Source organism: Protopterus annectens, chromosome 11.part0, assembly GCF_019279795.1.
Source record: "Protopterus annectens isolate FY-2018-M chromosome 11.part0, PAN1.0, whole genome shotgun sequence".
In the NCBI taxonomy this organism is placed as follows: Eukaryota; Metazoa; Chordata; order Ceratodontiformes; family Protopteridae; genus Protopterus; species Protopterus annectens.
In genome coordinates this window covers 1144573414-1144593101 of record NC_056745.1, presented here as the reverse complement: position 1 = coordinate 1144593101, position 19688 = coordinate 1144573414, and the positions used below count along the sequence as shown (strand labels likewise).

At 40.1% G+C, this 19688-nt stretch overlaps 1 protein-coding gene across 1 annotated transcript in view; it reads right to left on the bottom strand.

The window, feature by feature from the left end:
- LOC122815037 (gamma-secretase activating protein) overlaps positions 1–19688 on the bottom strand; it is a 1452063-nt gene that overhangs the window by 82341 nt on the left and 1350034 nt on the right. Inside the window, exon 19 of the mRNA XM_044087286.1 lies at positions 18795–18856. Coding sequence (XP_043943221.1) covers positions 18795–18856 — 62 coding nt within the window. The remainder of the gene's footprint in view (positions 1–18794; positions 18857–19688) is intronic.

Genomic DNA, 19688 nt, shown 5'->3' with positions numbered 1-19688 from the left:
TGAGCTACGATACAGAATCGGAATTGCCTAGACATGGCAAGGTCTTGTGTCTGACTATGGTGGCTGGGAAAAAAGCAATTACTAGAAAATGGAAATTAAAATCTAAACCAACTATAGTTGGAAGTAGTGAATGTAGTAACAGAGATAAAACAACTGGGATTGTGATATTTAGAAAAGGGTAGTAGCAAACTACATAGGAATAAATGAAAATTGTGTTGGGGAGGAATGGGATAATGTTTGAAAATGATTGGGTAGATTATAAGTTATGTATAATGTTTGCAACTGGGAGTGTGTCAATATGGATTGTGATGTAAAATGTTTGCAACTAGGACTGTGTCAGTGTGGTTTGTTTTTATTTATATAAATGTATGATTGCTTATGTTGTAAGTGATGGTTCAATAAAGCTGTTTCTTGTTTACAAAATATGGGCAGGAACTGAATAGTTTATGTGATGTTGCTTAGGTTATATGATACATAGTAATAAATGTGAAGTATAATGCTTGCAAACGTTAATTTAATACAGTTTGATTATTTTTGTATAAATGTAAATTTGTCTATGTCACAAGTGATAATTCAATAAAGGTGTGTTTAAAAAAATCAAATGTTTACCTTTATTCATGAAAATATTTGTCAGCAGACATGGTGGGGGTTACATTCATAAAATGAAAAAAAAAAATCTTAATATTGCCAGGATGCCAACAAGACCACAAAGGACCCCAAGCACCCTAGATCATGCCTTCTTAAAAGGCTTGATGGTCAGCAGACATCGGGACAGAAATGATGCAATAAGAATAATATACATTACCACTACAGATCATTTAGGTAAAATTTCTCCTTCATCCATAAATTTGGGACTTAATACACAGTACGTCAACTTTTAGACAAAAACAACTTTGAAAAGTTAGAACACAGCAATAACAACAAAAAATCTGTATTCTTACCACAAGCCTTATCTCTGTGTGACTGGACACATTGTTATGGCCATATAAAGCAAAAGCTAAAATGGATATTTTTATTAAGTCTTGAAATCTTTTTTAAATGAAATATGTACTATACCAGACAAAGAGGAAAACAGATCTAGTACCAGAATTAAAAGATGGCAACATGTGCCTCTTTACTAACTGCAGGCCTACTGCTCTCATTCTGATTACAACTAAAATAATGGAGGCACATATAACTGAGAAGGTAGCAGATGTTTATTAAACTACACTTAGACTTGAGCTTAAGGTATCTCATATCACAAATCAAAAAATGTTAAATGATAACCATAATACATTAATTTATACATACATAACACATTAATTATTGAACTCTATAAATTAAGACAGCTCAAAACTGGCCAACTGACATATAAAAAAAAAAAAAAAAAGGCAGGGCAGCTACCATGGCTCACGTAATGATTGCATGACAGACAGATCCCAGCAGATATGTAAACCCTTCTGAAAGCATGCAACAATATAAGGATAAATGCTTTCATCCAAAGTGCTGGAGGTTTTCAAAAACTTCACAAACAAATAACCACAGTTTCAGTCATATTACTTTTAATTTTGATGATACAGAATGCTGTTGGTTTGCAAGATGTATGTGTTGACTCATAGTCTAAAACTATTTAAACCTTTTGTTTTTGAAAGTAAGACTTCTACAACTATGAATTATATTTTAACTACACTGTGATAAATCCCTGTAGAAGACCATGTTTGCTGCCCATAATGAATCCTGACTAATCAGACAAAACTATAAACCAAAGGTGCTCCAATCAACATGTGCCCTTTTAGATCAGTAGGGCCTATCAGCTGCTTTCCCCAATTAACCAATACAGGATTGTTAGACATAGAGTACTGGCCCATCTACATCCATGAGTTCAACCTTGGAGGGTTGTGTGGGATTTCCAGTGGACAGCCTTCTCTTTCTGTGGGCCAGATTTAGGCAGTCGTGCTGAGGAAGGTGCAAAGGTAGCCATACATTTTTCATACTGGCTGCAGCATGTGACAGTGTTGTTGGTACAGTGGGTCCCCTCACCAATAAACATTACTGTTTAGGGGGAATTAGGTTGCTATGGCTCTGCCTGAAGAAGTGCTGTTTGGTGTATACATACCTGTTGCAAATACACAGGGTATGGGAATCATCCACCCTATTGAGACTATTAAGGTGTAACATCAAGCAACAGATGTCCACAACTGGGACTAATTTGGCTAGAGATGAGATGCGGATGGTGTTCCCAGAGGACCTTGAAATAGCAAAAATTGTGAAAACGTGAAGCAGCATAGATACAGGGGCCACCATAGTTATTTGCAGGGCTGGTGGGTTTGCGAGGGGAACCTCCAGCTATCCCAGTTTTTTTTTTCTAATGGAGTGGTTGGTTCTGTGATCAGAGCATACAGTGGGAGGATTTTAGGGGTTGTCAGAGTAATTCATACATGAGAAATAGAGCTCTGTCTGAATCTGGAGAGCATTTGAGGTTTTGAGGGATGTGGAAGGAATCCTTGGGTGAGGTCTGATGATCACCCAAAGTTCTTTCCTTGTGATCATTTGCTTACTTCTTTTACCAAGAACTGTTTCCCAATCCAAGTTATTGCTTGCTGGTCAATAGAGTAAGGTTATGGGCATATTTTGGTAAATTTGTCCAATAGGGCTCCTGATTTCTGTCTGTGGGTGAAAATAAGCTGGCTCAATACATATATGCCCCCCCCCCCCTTTCCAAATCCTGTTGTTCTAGGTTAAAATCATGCCACGATTAAAACAGCTAACATGCACCAAGTGGAATTTTGTATGAAATGTAATTTCATACCATCCATCCAGCCAGCCATATAAGAAATAAATTATTAACTTAATTTCAAGTTGTCATCAATCAGTAAAAATTAACTTGAGGTGCAGCATAAAAATCAGAAAAACAGCACATTACTTACTGTAGTTCCTGGCAGTATGGAAAGATGTGAAATATACAAAGTAGTCAATGTTCAGTCCAAACAAGATAAGGGTCTATGCTTAAGAATTCTCTGGTCCTTGATGGGCACTGTAAAATAGTTCTGCATTCTTTAACCATTCTCTCTTCGGGCGAGCCACAAAATGGGCCATAGATGATGGCAAAATGGTACACACTGCTTATCTAGGTGTGGCCAAGGTATGTGACACAACCCCCCCCCCCACTCAGGGATCACAGATAAACTTACTGAGTTAGACATAAACCCCTACATCGTCAGATGGTCAGCAAACTGGCTCACTGACAGGACACATTTTGTCTGGATAGCTGAATCCACTTCTGATAAGAAACTTGTTATTAGTGGTGTGCCACAGGGTTCAGTGTTGAGACTCCTCCTGTTTGGTATATACTGATGTGAAGGCCAATGTTGGGGGCTTCTGGCTCAATAAGTTTGCTGACGACTATAAGCTAGGAGAAATTATTGAATCCTAAGTGATGTTGACATCTTGCAAACAGGAATAAAATTGACGAATGACTGGTGCCAAAACCACAGTCTGAGACTAAATGCTAAAAAAATACGTAAACATACCCTTGAGTACATCAGATATCCCTGCAAATTATAATATTGATAGCACACCCCTAAAAGTACACCCAGGGGTGAGGGATCTATGAACACAGATAGTAACCTAAACTTTGTCCACCAGGTAGCTATTGTAGTGAGCAAATCCTTCTGTGTGGCTCAACCTATAAGTAATGGTGTGGTTTCAAGATCAAAGGAAGTCATAGTGTCATTGTACTTGGCCCTCACCAGGCCCATAATTGAGTACAATGCTCCTTTTTGCATGTACCCAACCAGGCACTTACACCACCTGGAGTGGCCCCAGAGGTGTCTCATTAAAAAAATATAAAATGTACAGCACATGTCTTATGTAGACCAACTAAAGGCCTTAGCCTTTTACTCCATCTCATATCATTTATGGAGAGATGACTTATGCCTGATCTCCAGATCATTCACTGATCCAGTCCTGATGAAATGTTACATATTCGCAAGAAAAATTATATGAGGGTTATGTGTTCCAAGGACCTGAATCTTATTTGTGACTCTAACAGAACTTTCTGGAGAGACAGATTCGGATCACAAAGGCTACCTTGTCTATGGAATGAACTTTCCATCTTTGCAAAACAAAGCCTGTCCCTCACTAACTTCAAAAAGGATTTGGATAAATGGATGAAGAACTGTAAATTCACTCCCAGGGTACTGCCCATGCCCCTTATGGAGAGAGGCAGTCTGTAAAATGACTCAGGGGCCCAATACCCTAAGACACCCCCAACTCTGATACTATCCCATCCCATGTCTAAGGAATTAAGATATAATATTGCCATATCCTGGGCTTTATTGGCTAGATTTGTAAAGGCTCTTGTGCCATTAGCCATGCACTTTTGATGCTAGCTCCTCTTGCAGGCTACAGTACAATAATGTTGTAGGGAGTCCTGGTTAAACGCCTCTGATTGGCACACTTCACTTTCTCTCACAGGGAATGGATCAACCTTTTTGGATTTGCCAGTCAAAGAACTGGCAAGATGCAATACCATAGTCTTTGGTTCCTTTTCCCCTGAGTGTAGAAATCTATGTCAATCCTTCAGCTGGGCCCCTTCAGTGTCTCTCTGCTTGATAGCTGACAGCAAACAGCAAGCAGGTAGGACTGGAACAAGAAAAGGAATATCTGAAAGTGTGCAGAAGTCTGAAGTCTCTGATTACTTGCAAATTCTGATTCTGTCTGACAAAAAACTGAATCAGAATGGCTGACTGAGTTCAATTCCACTGCAGTATACATCCTTTTAAGTCAGAGAGGGTTCTGAATTTCTTTGTTCTGTCTGTGCACTTGATGAGTCCAGCCTTTGCCTTAGCTGTTTTTCACTGCAGTACATTATCTCTTTGATTAGCTCATCCATACATTCATAGATGAATACTAGGCTAGCGATGACTGGGGCCTTTATAAGCCTAGCCATGTGACCCAAATGTATCCCACCAAGTTATTGTGATTTAGAGGTTATTTTTAAGGGGTGTATTTAAGTTAGGGCATGATTTACCTGCTACCTCTGTCCATTAGAAATATAGATATCATACTGGAGTTTCCAATTTCCCATCCACTGGTGCAGGCTGTGCTTGAATGCAGTTAAGAAAGAGCTCTGTTTCACATGGAAGACGGTTCTTTGGGATACATACCTGTCCCTTCAACATGTCCTATTTAAGTTGCAAGCAAAGTGTAAATCCTTAGTTCTGCAGTTCTGGTGCTGTTCATTTTGTTGATATGCAAAAGGTCCATCAGACCAGGATCCACAAATGCCTTGTATGGCAGGCATAAATCACCTCACAGCAGTCTGTAGGAAACATAGAATATAGAAATAGGGCTTTGAGGTGATCTGCACAGGACATTGTGTTTATGTCCAGTATTTTTTTTTTTTTTTGTGAGAAACTTCTGTGGATGTTCCATTTGTTGCATGTGCCTAGTCAGGTACATACCAAAAGGGTCATTATACTCAAGGATTCTCAAAACTCACGCCACCAACATCCACACATAGTAACACTAAACCCATTTATGCCGAGGCCCTTAACATTAACCTGCCCAAGCAACAAGGACCTCTGAAGCTGAAACGCAAACAAACACCAATCACAACCAAAGTGACACATAGCTCAAAACACCAGTGTGCCACCAAACAAAAGCCCCTAAGGCAGGACAACGTATGCAACACTTTAGTCATAGGTGACTCTATAGTCAGGCACACTGATGTCCCACTCACCAGGCTGAACAAGGAGAAAATTACTGTCAGCTGCCTGTCGGGTGCTAGGATCCGCCACATAATGCATGCACACAAGTCATTCCACAACAAATACAAATATGACTCTGTCATTGTCCATGTTGGAGTGAATGACTTGAGATGTACCTCCCTGGACTACATGAAGAGAGACATGGAAGAGCTCTCGGATCATGTGGCCCAGGCAGGTATGACACTAGCCCTGAGCAGCATCCTGCCTTCGCCCAGAATGACACCACAGTATAAGGACAATATGATTGACTTCAACAACTGGCTAAGTTTCTTGTGTCATTCAAAGGGGATCCAGTATCTGTCTGCCTGGGATGACATGATCGACAAACCATGATGCTTTTCCAGAGATGGTCTGCACCTGTCACCTCTAGGATTCAGATTACTGGCTAAGGTTCTTGCCACCCCTATAGTACCTTTTTTTAGGCAAGGCTCAAAGGACAAAACCATCACTGTAACAGATATAAGCATGCAAAATCTGAAGGTAATACTACTCAATCCTAGAAGTCTAAACCTCAAAATGCACTCTCCTGAGCCACTCCTAAAAATGGAGAACATCGATATCTGTGCAGTAACTCAGACCTGGATCAAGGCTCCAGAGAGCACCTCTGCAATACCAGGTTACAACTCTTACCACACTTTTTAGCCACCAAACCAGGACCAAAGCACTAAAGGCAGAGGAGTGTACATATTCACCAAGGATATTCACACCTCCAGGCTAGATCTGAAATTCTACAGGTGCAACTAACATTAGGTAAGACTGCAATCCAAACTGTAACTTGCTACAGATCCCTCACCATGCCCCAAGATTCTCACTACACCTTTATAAACATACTAGAAAATATTAAGATACAACCAAACACCCTAATACTGGGTGATTTCAACTACCCTGCCATTAACTGGGAAAACTACTCGGGTACCAACACCTTTGCCCAACGGATCTTGGAATTCATAAATTCCAATGCCCTGGACCAACTAATCTATAGTCCTACCAGGGGCTCAAATATCTTAGACCTGGTCATTACCAACATGGGAGATCGATGCTCCACACCAGTGGTCACCCCCTCGTTGGTCAGGTCTGACCATAAGCTAATCACCCTTGACATCCACATCCCACCCCCACCCCCAGTAGGGAAACCTCCATAAAAAACTTCTCCAAAGACAATTTCATGCTATTCAAGTCAGAAGTGACAAACTTCATGACACCCATGCAAACAGGAACTGAAAGTTCGACCGCTGAATCCTACACTAAGGCACTGTACGAGCACATCCACTCGTGCATGAATCATGCCATTCCAAACAGAACCAAGACGGTCTCCTCCAAAAAAAAAACCCAATCTGGTGGTCCCCTGCCATAAACAAACTATACAACAGAAGGAAGAAACTGTTGCAGAAAAGAGGAAAATCCCAGGATGCAAAAAACTCCCTTACCAGCCTCAGTAAGAAGCTGAGATCCCTCATAAAATCCTCCAAAGCTAGTTACGAAAATAAAATTGCCAAAGATTCCAAGGACAACCACAAGGCATTCTATAGTTATGTCAAGAATCTAAATGGCAATGCTCACATCTGCACTGAGCTACAACAGAATGGCATTAAATATACTGATCCCAAGGATATTGCCAATATCCTGGCAGATCGATTCAGTGCCTACTCCACCCCCCTCTCACCCCCTAAACGGCCCATCTCAATACCAAAAGATTGCCAAATTCTGGTAATCACGGCCACACAGGTAAAAAAATGCAAGCTCCCAAGCTAAGAATACAGCATCCCAGGCTGTGTACTACATGAACTACAAAATGAACTGGCACCTCACCTAAGTGTCATGTTTAATCATAGCTTCACTTCAGGCTTTGTGCCCAATGAGTGGAGCACAGCTACAGTTATCCCACTCAACAAGGGGGGGATCCACCTTGGATCCCGGGAACTAACGTCCCATCAGTCTGATGAGCCTGATCTGCAAAGCCATGGAAAGCATTATCATGGAACTTATAAACAAAGACATTGGCAACCTTCAAACACTGGACCTCACCCAGTTTGGTTTCGTAAAGGGCCGATTTTATATCCTCTACCTGAATAATTTCTTCTAATCAGTTTCCAGAGTCGTGGACAAGGGTAAGGCGATCCACACACCCTATCTGGACCTCACCAAGGCCTTCAACACCATCCCCCACTCTGGAATCATAGATAAACTTACTAAGCTAGGCATTAATCCCTACATCACTTGATGGGTTGCCAACTGGCTTACTGACAGAACCCACACTGTAAAAGTAGCCGACTCAAAATCCAGCTCCAGACAAGTGACAAGCGGAGTACCTCAGGGTTCAGTCATGGGACAGCTCTTGTTTGGCATCTACTTCCTTGAAGTACAGGCCAGCGCTAAGGGACTCTGGCTAACAATGTTTGCAGATGACTGCAAACTGGGAGCCATTATTGAATCCCCAAGTGATGTAGATGTTCTACAAAAGGGCCCTACAGAAACAGATGCTTGGTGCCAGAGCCATGGGCTCAAGCTCAATGCCAAGAAATGTATAGTTACCCCTTTTGGAAAAAACATGTACACATGAAGTACCACATATGTGGCAGTACACTAAACACTGAAAGTGTGATGTGGGACTTAGGGACACAGTTGGACAGTGGTCTCACCTTCGATAACCACATAGCCACAACAGTCAGGAAATCTTTCTATGTGGCACACCTCATCACTAAGGGCTTTTCAACCAGAAAAAAGGAGGTCATTGTCCCACTGTACTCATCCCTCATTAGACCCATTACTGAGTACAATGCCCTGTTTGATATGTACTTCACAAAACATCTGCAACAACTGGAAAGGCCACAGAAATACCACACTAAAAGAATCACAGGCCTAAAGCAGATGCTCTATGCTGACCATCTAAAAAAACTCCAGCTATACTCTGTTGCATATTGCCTACTTAGAGGCGATCTCTGCTTAACATACAAGGCCATGTCAAACCCAGTGCTGTTAGACATGCTACACTTAAAGAAATCCCAATCCCTCAGAGCCATATACTCCAGGGATCTAAACCTGTTCTTCACAATGAACAAAACATGCTAGAGGGATAGATTCCTGACCCATAGACTCCCCATACTCTGGAACAGACTGCCCATACATGTCAAGTTGAGCACCTCTTTGGCCCTCTTCAAAAAAAACCTTGACAAATGGATGGGAGATAGGAAATTCACCCCGGAGATCATGTCAGTCACCCTGCTAGACTGGGGACCAGGGAAGTAAATATTCTGGGAAGGAATAGCCAGGGAATTGTTATGGCTAGGCTTGTATAGGCCCTAGAGCAGATAGCCTAGTACCAACCTATGAACCTATGATGGGTCTAATGAGAGCTGAGTACAGTGGCACAATGACTTCCCTGGACCTAGATGCCATGCCCTTACTTATAAGTTGAGTGGCACAGAATGATTTTCTTACCATCTTGGATGAAAGCTAAGTTACTATTCACACGAGTTCCCAAATCCTTGACTACAGTGTCTACTTTTAAGGGTGTTTTATCAATGAAGTAGTTTCCCTGGGTGAATAACTTGCAAAAAGGTACTGTTATGAATTTCTTGACAGTGCATTATAAACCATGGCTTTTGCATCAGTCATTTGTGTTGTTAGAACTTCATGTAAGATGTTAGTATTTTGGGGGGTTTCTACGCTTGCTCCTAGCCTGCAATCATCTGCAAACTTGGTAAGCCAGAGACCCTTGACATTGGTCTTGATTTCTGAAAAACAGATGCCAAAGAACAGTAAACCCAGCACAGACCCCTGGAGGACTCCACTGATGACGGGCCTCTTCATGTAAGTGGCTTTTCCGATCCTAACTTCCTGGGCCCTGTCTGTGTACCAGTTGGCTATCCAGTGAGTTACACAGGGTGTTGTGCCTAATTTCATGGGTTTGCTTATAATGCCTGAGAGGGTATTGTGTCACATGCCTTAGCTAGGGCAAGAAAGGTACCATGCACTGTTCTGCTCTCACCCATTGCCTTGGTGACTTCTGAAAGAAGTCCACTGAGTTCAGCAGGCATGACCTGCCTTTGAAAAAAATAAAAACAAACTGGGTTGGGTACAGTGACTGAAGGTTTCTTATGTCATTGTTAATCATTTCCATGATAATTCTTTCCATTGCTTTGCATATGAAACTAGTCAGACTAATGAGATTGTAGTTCCCAGCATCTACTGATGGTCTGCCCTTGTGCAGAGGGATGAAAACTGCACTCCTCCATTCACATGGCACGAAGCCTGTGCAGAAGCCATGGCTGAACAGTGACTCCAGTTGTGTGTGTGTGTGTGTGTGTGTGTGTGTGTGTGTGTGTGTTGGCTGAACAGTGACTCCAGTTGCCCTGATAGGTCATGTTTTGGGTTGTTTAGGAGGCAGTCTGGGATATTATCAGGGTGCACTGAAGGTGTATTCTTGGTCTTAGAGACAGCATCAAAGACTTGCTCCCTTCTGACAGTTGGAGAGGTTATGTAAAGTTGGAACTGACTTTGTTAGCCAGAAAGGTGTGTGTGTGTGTGTGTGTGTGTGTGTGTGTGGGTGTGTGTAATGCCCCAGTTGCTATATACTGGTGGCTAGAGAGAGCAAATGGTGGTGGATAGAGATACTCAGGCTTGAACCCTGTACCTTGGATGCAGGTGGCAAGGACCTGAATTCCCTCTCCACCACCATTTCTAAACAAATTTGCAGATTTTTGACTCATGTTTGTTCTGTTCCTCATAAAATCTGTGGTTTCTGTATCTACATTTTTTCTTGCAAAGTCTGTAGTGTAGTGGTGCACTGGTAGCATTTCTGCCTAACAGCTACAGGTTCTCTGGTTTGATTCTTGGGGTGCCTTCTGTGTGAAATTGTTCTAGCAGTTGTCTAAGTTTATAACATGGATATTTGAAATTTGTCCCTATTTGTGAGACTGTATTCCCCCATTATTGGCTTTGTCCAGGTATTTTCTGCTAAGGTTGAGAGTTATCTATGGTGGGAATTGTATTCATTGAATGTTTGGGGGCTGTATCCCCCCCCCCATTACTGTCTTTGTCCACATGTTTTTTCTAAGAGCTTGAGAGCTATAGTGAGAACTGAATTCACTGAATATGTTCGGGGGCTGTATTCCCCCCATTATTGGCTTTGTTCAAGTGTTTTGTGCCAAGAGGTTGACAGCTATGCTGAGAACTGAATTTACTAAATGGTAGCCATTTAAGTTTGTCTTCCTCTCTTTTACAAAACAGCTGATTTGGCATAGTGGTATGTTTCTCTGACTGTTTTGCACAAGGTCCTCTGGGTTAAAGACGTGGCAGTGAAATGTATGGTGGTAACACAGCATTTTATTCTAGCAACTTTTCAACATTATACAAGCAATGTTTAAAATGTGTCCCTGGTTTTTGGGCTTTTGCTCCCCCCCCAATAAATTGCGACTTTTTCCAGATTTCTTGTGCTGCAAAGTTCAGAGATACAACTTCGTGTCGAGTAGATTTTACAAGAAGCTGAGAGCTGCAGGGGAACAAAACTTTAGTGCTGCTTATTCTAAGTCTGCTTGCATTAATAGCACTACAGGTAGTGTACTTGCTTTTGATGCAGAAGGCTGTGGGTTCTACTCCCACAGTAGATAGATGCAATGCTGATACTGTACTGTGTTGTAAAGTGGGTGGATGCTGCAGTCCTTTTTGGCAAAGATACCTAGAGTAGTAACTATGAACCTGAACCTGTTATCAGTTTGCCATACAGTCCCTATTGCTATATTACTAGCTTATCATTTTTTAATGCATGCAACATAGGTAATTTATTCCTCAAGGGCAACAGGCACTTTATTTGTAGATGAATAAACAGTGACATATAAAGTTGTTTGCTAGCAGCAACCTCTTCATTGTTACAGATTTCTTTAATGTGGAATTATTTAGATGACTTTTACTACTTTAGAGATTGTGCATATTTACTGATACTGGTGGACTGTAGAAGGTTGAGTAGACTTTTATGATGGAAATGTTCTGAATTGGGTAGTTTTGTCATTGGTGCATGCATTTTGTTTCATTGTTTACTGGAAAAATGTTCAAAACAATAAATTTAAAATGCCGTCTAACAACTGTACTGTATTGTACAAGGAATATAATTTAGTAGAATCAGGAAGGTGTATCAAAGAGCACATGTATGTTTCATGTGCAAGGGGCCTATGATTTGAAAATAGCCCAAAGTTAATCTTTATCTGCCACTGGCAAAATGTATTTTCTTTGAATGTGGGTTTCAATGCTGTTTCACTGAATGTGAGTTTCAAGGGCAGAGAAGTTTTTAATGCTAAGCCTGTTTTCATTGTGAGACTGTGTTGCTTTGTTTAGCAGATGTCTTAGTGTTTGTGCTGTAAAATGCAAAATAAAACTTTCAAATTAAATCCAAATCATCATAGAAGTAAAGCAGTATGCACATTAGTGTTTATAGTAAATAGTGTGAAATAGCCAAGTAATGGATCATTGGAATGGCTGCAGGGGGGAGGGCTCCATTCGACCATTGATTTTGTGAGGGGGAAGGGCGGCAAACTCAAAGACAGTCCCAGCTGAACTATACCTCCCAACTGTCCAAATTTTCACAGAATGAATAGATTTTTGCTTCTTATTTTTGGTTTGTTCCTCATAATATTTGTGGTTTTCTCATTTAGGAATTAAGTCACTAAATAATGACACACTGAGTTTCAGACTTCATAACCGTCAGAAAAATGCATGCTAAAGTAAGACCTGTTCTATCAACTGTCTCACTTTATACAAGAGCAATTTTTAGTACTGTTTATATGTTCCCCCAATATATTTGGCCTTGTCCAGATTTATTGCATTAACAGGTTGAGAAGTACATGCAAATAAATTGCTTTATAGAATTAGGCATAGCCGAACCTCTCAACTGTCCCCGAATTTGGCTCAAAATGTTGCTCTTCCCCTAATAATCCCTCCGCAAAATAGCAATTTTGGAAGAAAACATGGAGGGTTTACAATTAAGAAATTACTGTAATAATCAGAGTTATCGATTACTTTTATTTCAGAAATGCATGTAGATTCTTTTATTTTGTCAGATGCTCAAGTTAGCAGTACTATTATTAAAAAAGTGTCCCTTCTTTGACAAGTTCCCAGCTGTATTGTGTGGCTATTTTATATTTTTGCATCACATTTTTGGTCCATTTTTCATAAAATTGTTTTTTTTTTTGGCAAATTAGTGGTAAATCATTAAAGACTGAAGTTAGAAAATAATGACAGACATTTGAGTTTCAGATTTCATATCCTTCAGAAAATTCATAATAATGCAAGACCTACTATTTTATTATCTTTCTAAGTTTATAACAGCAATATTTAAAAATTGTCCTTATTTTTGGACCTTTGTCCCACTTCTATGTATGGCTTTGCTCTGAGGGTGAGAGGTATGACAAATGTGTCAGGGCCATCACAGTCAGCCAGAGACATTTCAAATTGTGACATACTTGTTGCACCCAACTCCCCCATGTAGTGACTATGGATGTGTCCAAGCAAGGCAAGGAGCAGTTATGCAGTGTAAATGTGCAGGGTATCCCCCCATCCAAGGTAGAGTACTACAGTGGCTTTTCATCTGTTCTTGATTTTGCAGAATGGTTTGGTTTCTGTCATATTTTTGTTCTGTTGATTTATGCTTATTACTCAGAAAGTGCCTGTTGCTCTGTGTTTTAATGACCATCAGGTAAGCTTGTCTGAGATCATAACATGCAAATAAGCTTTAATAAGCCTGCCAACATTGAAGCCTTTCTGTTGTTGCCATGCAGAGAATACTTAACTAGATAATGTATAAGCGTTGGGTATTGAAATGCATATGACAGTATTTGTAATAAAGGACAGGATTACATTATTTTAAGAAGCTCATTACATTTGTTGGAGACTTCCAGTGATCTCTGAGGGCTTTACCCATAAACTAAACAGAATGCCATTCATGTGTGGTCCATAACCTGTACAAAAATCCTTTAAGCAATATATCTTGAGCTTGTTTGCTTTTCGTTTTTTTACTTTGATCATGTTTTCCCCATGAAACAAGTAGATAGTTGTCAGGTAGCAGGTCTTTTTTGGATAAGAAACATATTTACAAGTGGGGGCATCACAGAGATTGCTACTTTCAGCATGTTACTTGGTACTTTAATAAAGCTGAATATAAATTATAATTAAAACTGCAGTGCAAGGAGAAGCGGTTTGAGTTGAGTGCTGCTTGTTTTTCTTATACTTGATTTTGACTGGCATGCCAGTAATGTATTTAAAAAGTAATTTATTTTTTCATACCTCTCAACCTTTTTGTTTCCATCTAGATATTAAGTAAGCTGTCAAGCTGCCAATGCATTGAAATATTTTTATTCTTTTATACTTCATTTGTCTTGACTGGACTCTCCTAATGAGGGTTTGGCACCCAGGGCAGCATATTTAATTAAAGTTTAGTTTTTGTGGTTTTGAGCATAGCTCCTCCCCTTTCTACTTGTCTGCACCCCCTTCCCATTGACCCCACCCATTTGGCTATCTCCTGCAGCCCCCCTTTAATTTGAAGTCACCAGCCGCCACTGTTCAGCACATTGTTATGTACTGCTTTTAAGGTTTTGGACATAGCTAAAGAAGACCTTTATGGCTGTGCATGGGCTAGGATGCTATCTCTACCTCAGAATTTGTTTTGTTGGACTTAATCAGTCTTCTTAGTTGTTTATTCAATTTGATGAGAGTTTTTTTTTTTATTTTGATTTTTTTTTTTTGGTGTTACATATTCTAATTTTAACTATGATATTACTTTGTTATGCAATCTACTTAATTTTTGGATTCTATCAGGGTGATTTGTTTTTTGAGCTAGTTTTGAGCTTATTTCTGGTAGGCACAGCAGCCTTTATGCAGTCGTTGACATGATTTTACAGAGCTTCAGTGAATAATTCAGCAGGCTGCTTTGTTGTCTGGGTTTGGAGGTACTTGAAGTTTTAACAGGTTATCACTTAATAAAGGGTAGTTTGCCTTGCAGTAATTTTTAACTGTTACAGGGTTTGCTGAGGTTATAAAATTGATTCTTATTTTAAAGGAGGCTGCTTTGTGGTCTGACCTTACCAGACAGGGCACATAACTGTGGGAAATACGGTTTTCTCTCCTATTTCTGAGTACAAGATCCAATATGTTTCTATGTTTAGTATGCATAAACTGGTCCAGGGTGTGTGTTTACAAAGCCTAGGAATATTTGGACCTGTAAATATGGGGTTGTGTAGGATTTCCAGTTTACACAGACATAATTAAAGTCTCATATGAGTATGGTATTTGGTTAAATGGTGAATGTCTCCAATAGGTCTAACTATGAGCTATGGGTTTCGTGGGACATAGAGGGTGACCTATAGCTTGGTAGGATATGGTATGGGACTTTGTCTGTGCTAATCTGGACTTGGAGGAACCCCAGTGTGCCGTCCAGTGTTTAACCAACCTAGAGGAATGCTTTTTGCTGATGTCGATCAAAACAACTCCATCCTTTAGTCTCTGCCTGTGTAGTTGCTGGTCTAAATGTGTGGAAGGCAGTGAAGCCTTGCACTGTCAGGGTACTCCCTGTGGCTTTAATCCATATCTCAGTAACTGCACAGATGTCTGCATTCTCTAATGTCAAAAGAGCTTGGATGGAGTGGAACTTCTTGTTTAGATTTCTGGCATAGAGCAGTAACACCTTTAGACTTCCTTGGGTAGATTTTGCTATGTTAGAAGGTTTATCCATTTGGCATCCAGAAAGAGGAGGGAAGTGCAGAGATCATTTTCTTTACATTCCGTGAGTTTATTACTCCTTTCTGACCTCCTGACACCTTAATGTACAATAAGCAGAATGGTGTACAGCATCATGTATCAGCTCAGGGACTTTATTTGTCGATGACATCTTTTTGTATGTGCTGAAGACAAATACTCAGTTTAGATGTTAGGCAGACTTTTTAGCAGATGGGACCTTATGTTTAAATCTCATGTTGCAAGTCTGTTTCTGAACATTCCAGAGGCCTCTCTGCTATGAAAGCAAATCTTAATTGCATGCCTGTTGTTGAAGGCAGAACACATCTTTCAAATGGCATGGTTTCATGTTCTCTGTTTTCAGTATTTTTGTTACATACCATTATGTGACATACCAAAATGGCAAGATTAATATATAGCAATATATGAAGGCAGAATTAATAAGTGCAACCAAGACAAAGTAACAATTGTTCTCTGCCTGCAACACTCACTGGCATCAACAACAATAAGAGATACAGAAATAACAATAATACTGATGATAACCATTGCTAATATTATCAGTAATTCACATATTTACTTTCCTTTTCAATCAAAAGGGTTCTTTTCATTACTACAGTTCATCAGCCCACATCTAACCATTGCACAGGAAGGCCAATGGCTTTTGTGAACTTACTTTACAATCATCCAGGGAGGTAAACCAATTAGAGTGCTAGTCCCATTCAACTAGGCCAGAATGGAAAGCCCACTTGGCTCCCAGATTGAATGCTATCTGTCCCTCAAAAACTAGGAAGGAAATGTGTCACTCCTGCCAAGAATAGAAGGGAAACAATAAGATGGGAGCATCGTATTTACAGTATGGACAGTTCACATGGGATGGTCCATAGTGTCCAGTGTCTACCTGGCATGATGATGTAGAGAATGTGAGGGGGTAAACAAGGAATTCCTGCTAGATTCTTCCCACTCAGTCATGGGCTGGGGTCCTCTTCTTCTGTAATCACGGAAATTAAAATACAACTGACATTTTTGGTTAAGAGTACAATATGGCACGTTTCATTTCAGATAATTTCCAGTAGTTATTTGTATATTAAAAGGATGCATACTGACTGGGGCATCACTTGTTTAACTTATGAAGTAGTGATTGCCAACATGTTAGTATCACAATGGTGCTGCAACATACAAATGCATTAAACTGTCAATATTATCAATGGGAAAGCACCATCCAAGATGGAGCAGCATTTAGATCTTTTATTTACCTGACTGCATAAAAATAACCAAGAACTTAATATAATGAACTGCTGTGCACTGGACACACAAGTATGCTACTGCTATATAAACATAATATTAATGCTCATCTGAATTTTATATGTTGCACTGCTGCTTACACAGCAGAGAGTCTCATTCATGACCAGGATACAGTTGTGAGAAATGTATGTCTTAAAGATAATAAAGTACTTCTACTTCTTTATGTATCCTCAGTGTAAACAATTTCTGAAATACTGATCAAGTAATAATAACACCAGCAACAAAAGGATAATGCAAATCTAACGAAATGTAACAACATCAGAGCTTCATCTAAAATGAGTTACAAGCACACACTAAAAATATTTAATCTGTACTGTTTCTCACAAATAACTGGGGGAGACTGTATGGAAATTCCACAAAAGAAATCTGCTGCAGGATTATGCATGATTAAGGATTAGCGATAATCAATATAATACAACAGGCCACAGAATGAATAAGGCTGTCATAGTAATGCATAACACTATGAGAAATCAATGGATAAAACGCACAGCACCATTACGTGTAATTTAAAAGGCAGAAGACCGCACTGAAGGTTTTGAAAGCTAAGCTAGACAGCTGTCTGGAAGACTCTGGCTCAGGAACACCCTTGTAAAACTGGAAACCATAAATATCATCTGAAATTAAGAATTATGGTATGGAGCCAAGAAGACGTATTACAGTAAATGTCAACCACTCTTCATTCTAACAGATGCTTAAGACAGCCTGCAACAGAGGGAAAGGAAGCAAATATTCTTTGGATTCAAGAATATGTGGGGCAGGTACACTAAGCTACAATGATAAAAACAAAGTGAGACAGATCCTGGGATTCAGAAAAGGTTGCTGCAAACGGCAAGCCCAGCCATGAGTAGTCAGCCCTCATGGTAATCTTTTCTGATTCAGAGATACACCCATCACAGTGATTTTTCCACAGTCAGAAGATTCACCCACCAGCCATGCTGTAGGATAATAAGGCATTCCGGAAGAGCCTATGGTAAGTGATTTACTCCGCTGAGTAATCTTTGTAAATTAGCATGGCAAGCTACGACAATTAACTCTGACAAAATTCTGCAATCCCCAATTACAGTCAATGGGAGAAACCACTTTGTAAGTAAGTTTAGGGAAGTTCATTGGAGAGTAGTGGTGGAGGTGTAGGAGTGTGGCAGTCTGTGTGCATGTCTACATGGGGTCTGAATGGACTAGGATGACACTGTGTGTGTGTGTGTGTGTGTGTGTGTGTGTGTGTGTGTGTGTGTGTGTATGGGTGAGTGCGTCAATATTCCTCTGAGTTGGGGGGATGTTGGTGTGTGTGTGTGTGTGTGTGTGTAGGTGAATGTATCCATGTGCCTGTTTAAATGGAGAGGAAGTGTTGCTGAGTATGTGTGTGTATACATGAGTATATGAATGTATGCGTGCGAGAGACTGAATGGGGGGGATCTCCCTACCAACTTAATACATGGACTTCCAGTGGTAAATACCACCAGAATGTGATTTTTAGCACTGACAGTAACTACAGGTGACAGTTAACATGCATGCAGCTCATGACTTTGGGCTAGATTCCAATGTAAGTCTACCCTGATTCCAAAAAGCCTTCTCTCAGTGTGTGACTTACTTTGGTGTAAGGCCCATGTATAAGCAGGCTTGCAGCAGCGGCCAGATTCCAAAAGACCTGCTCTCATCCTGCTCTCTCTGTAAGTGGCCACTTAGACTGACAGCAAGTCTTTTGGAATCGACCCATTGAATCCAAGCCAGAAAGAGAGAGATAGACAGTGGTCTATCTAAAACCAAGTAAGACAGAAATACATTTGGCCGAAATGAAACAGATTAATCAAGAACAGTGAACCTTTTTTACTGATTCTCCTATGAATCACTTTTGGTCTGGTACTACCATACCTGTAGCATCAATATAATTGAGATTACAATACAGTAACAAAGTATTAGAAAATAAAAACAAAATCTTATGTCACACACTGCTGTAGCTCCTAATTTTGTTTAAACAATTATCTCATAATATTTGTTAGAAAAATAAACTTCTGGAATTCCTACCTCTGGAAGTCTTGTTATTATGCTAAGCTTCAGCTGGCCATTTTTTTCTGAGTTGTTGAAATCTACAGTTGCAGAAAACAAAAAATAATATTATTGCTTGTTTTACGATTAATTTTCTAGGATATAACCAATTGCAAAATGTATTGTTTACATGACAGACCAAGAATCAACAATTTATATTCAATTTTATATCCACTGACATTTCAAAAGAAGAGCAGCCAAGAACAGAAAGAAACTACTGTCACCGAGGCCATTTATTTATATCATATTTTCTTAAGTTTCTTTTCAATCTTGTCCGCTTTTGTCAAGCTTGTTGTTAGTATCAACTTGCCTACATTTTTAATTATTTATACCTACATGGATGGCTGTCTAGCTGGGTGACCATGCTCAGTGATAGGTTCATATGTAGGTACTAGGCTATCTGTCCTGGGGCCTATATAAGCCTAGCCAAAAAAGTTCCCTGGCTTACGCTACCCAAGAAAGTTATTTTCTTGTGCCCCTGACTAGCAGAGCCACAGAAGTGATCCCTAGGGTGAATTTCCTATTTCCCATCCAATTGTCGAGATTTTTCTTAAAGAGTGCTAATGAGGAGCTTTGCTTGACAAGAATGGGTAGTCTTGTTCCAGAGCATGGGAAGTCTCTGGGACAGGAATCTATCCCTCCAGCATGTTCTGTTTACTGTGGTGGCAAGGTTTAGGTCCCTGGAGCATGTGGCTCGGAGGGATTGGCGTTTCTTTACGTGTAGCATGTCCAACAGATCTGGGTTTGACATGGCTTTGTATGTTAGGCAGAGGTTGCCTCTGAGTAGGTGATAAACGGAGTAAAGCTGGAGTTTTTTAAGATGGTCTGTATTTGGCATCTGTTTGAGGCAGTTAATCCTCTTCGTTAGGTATT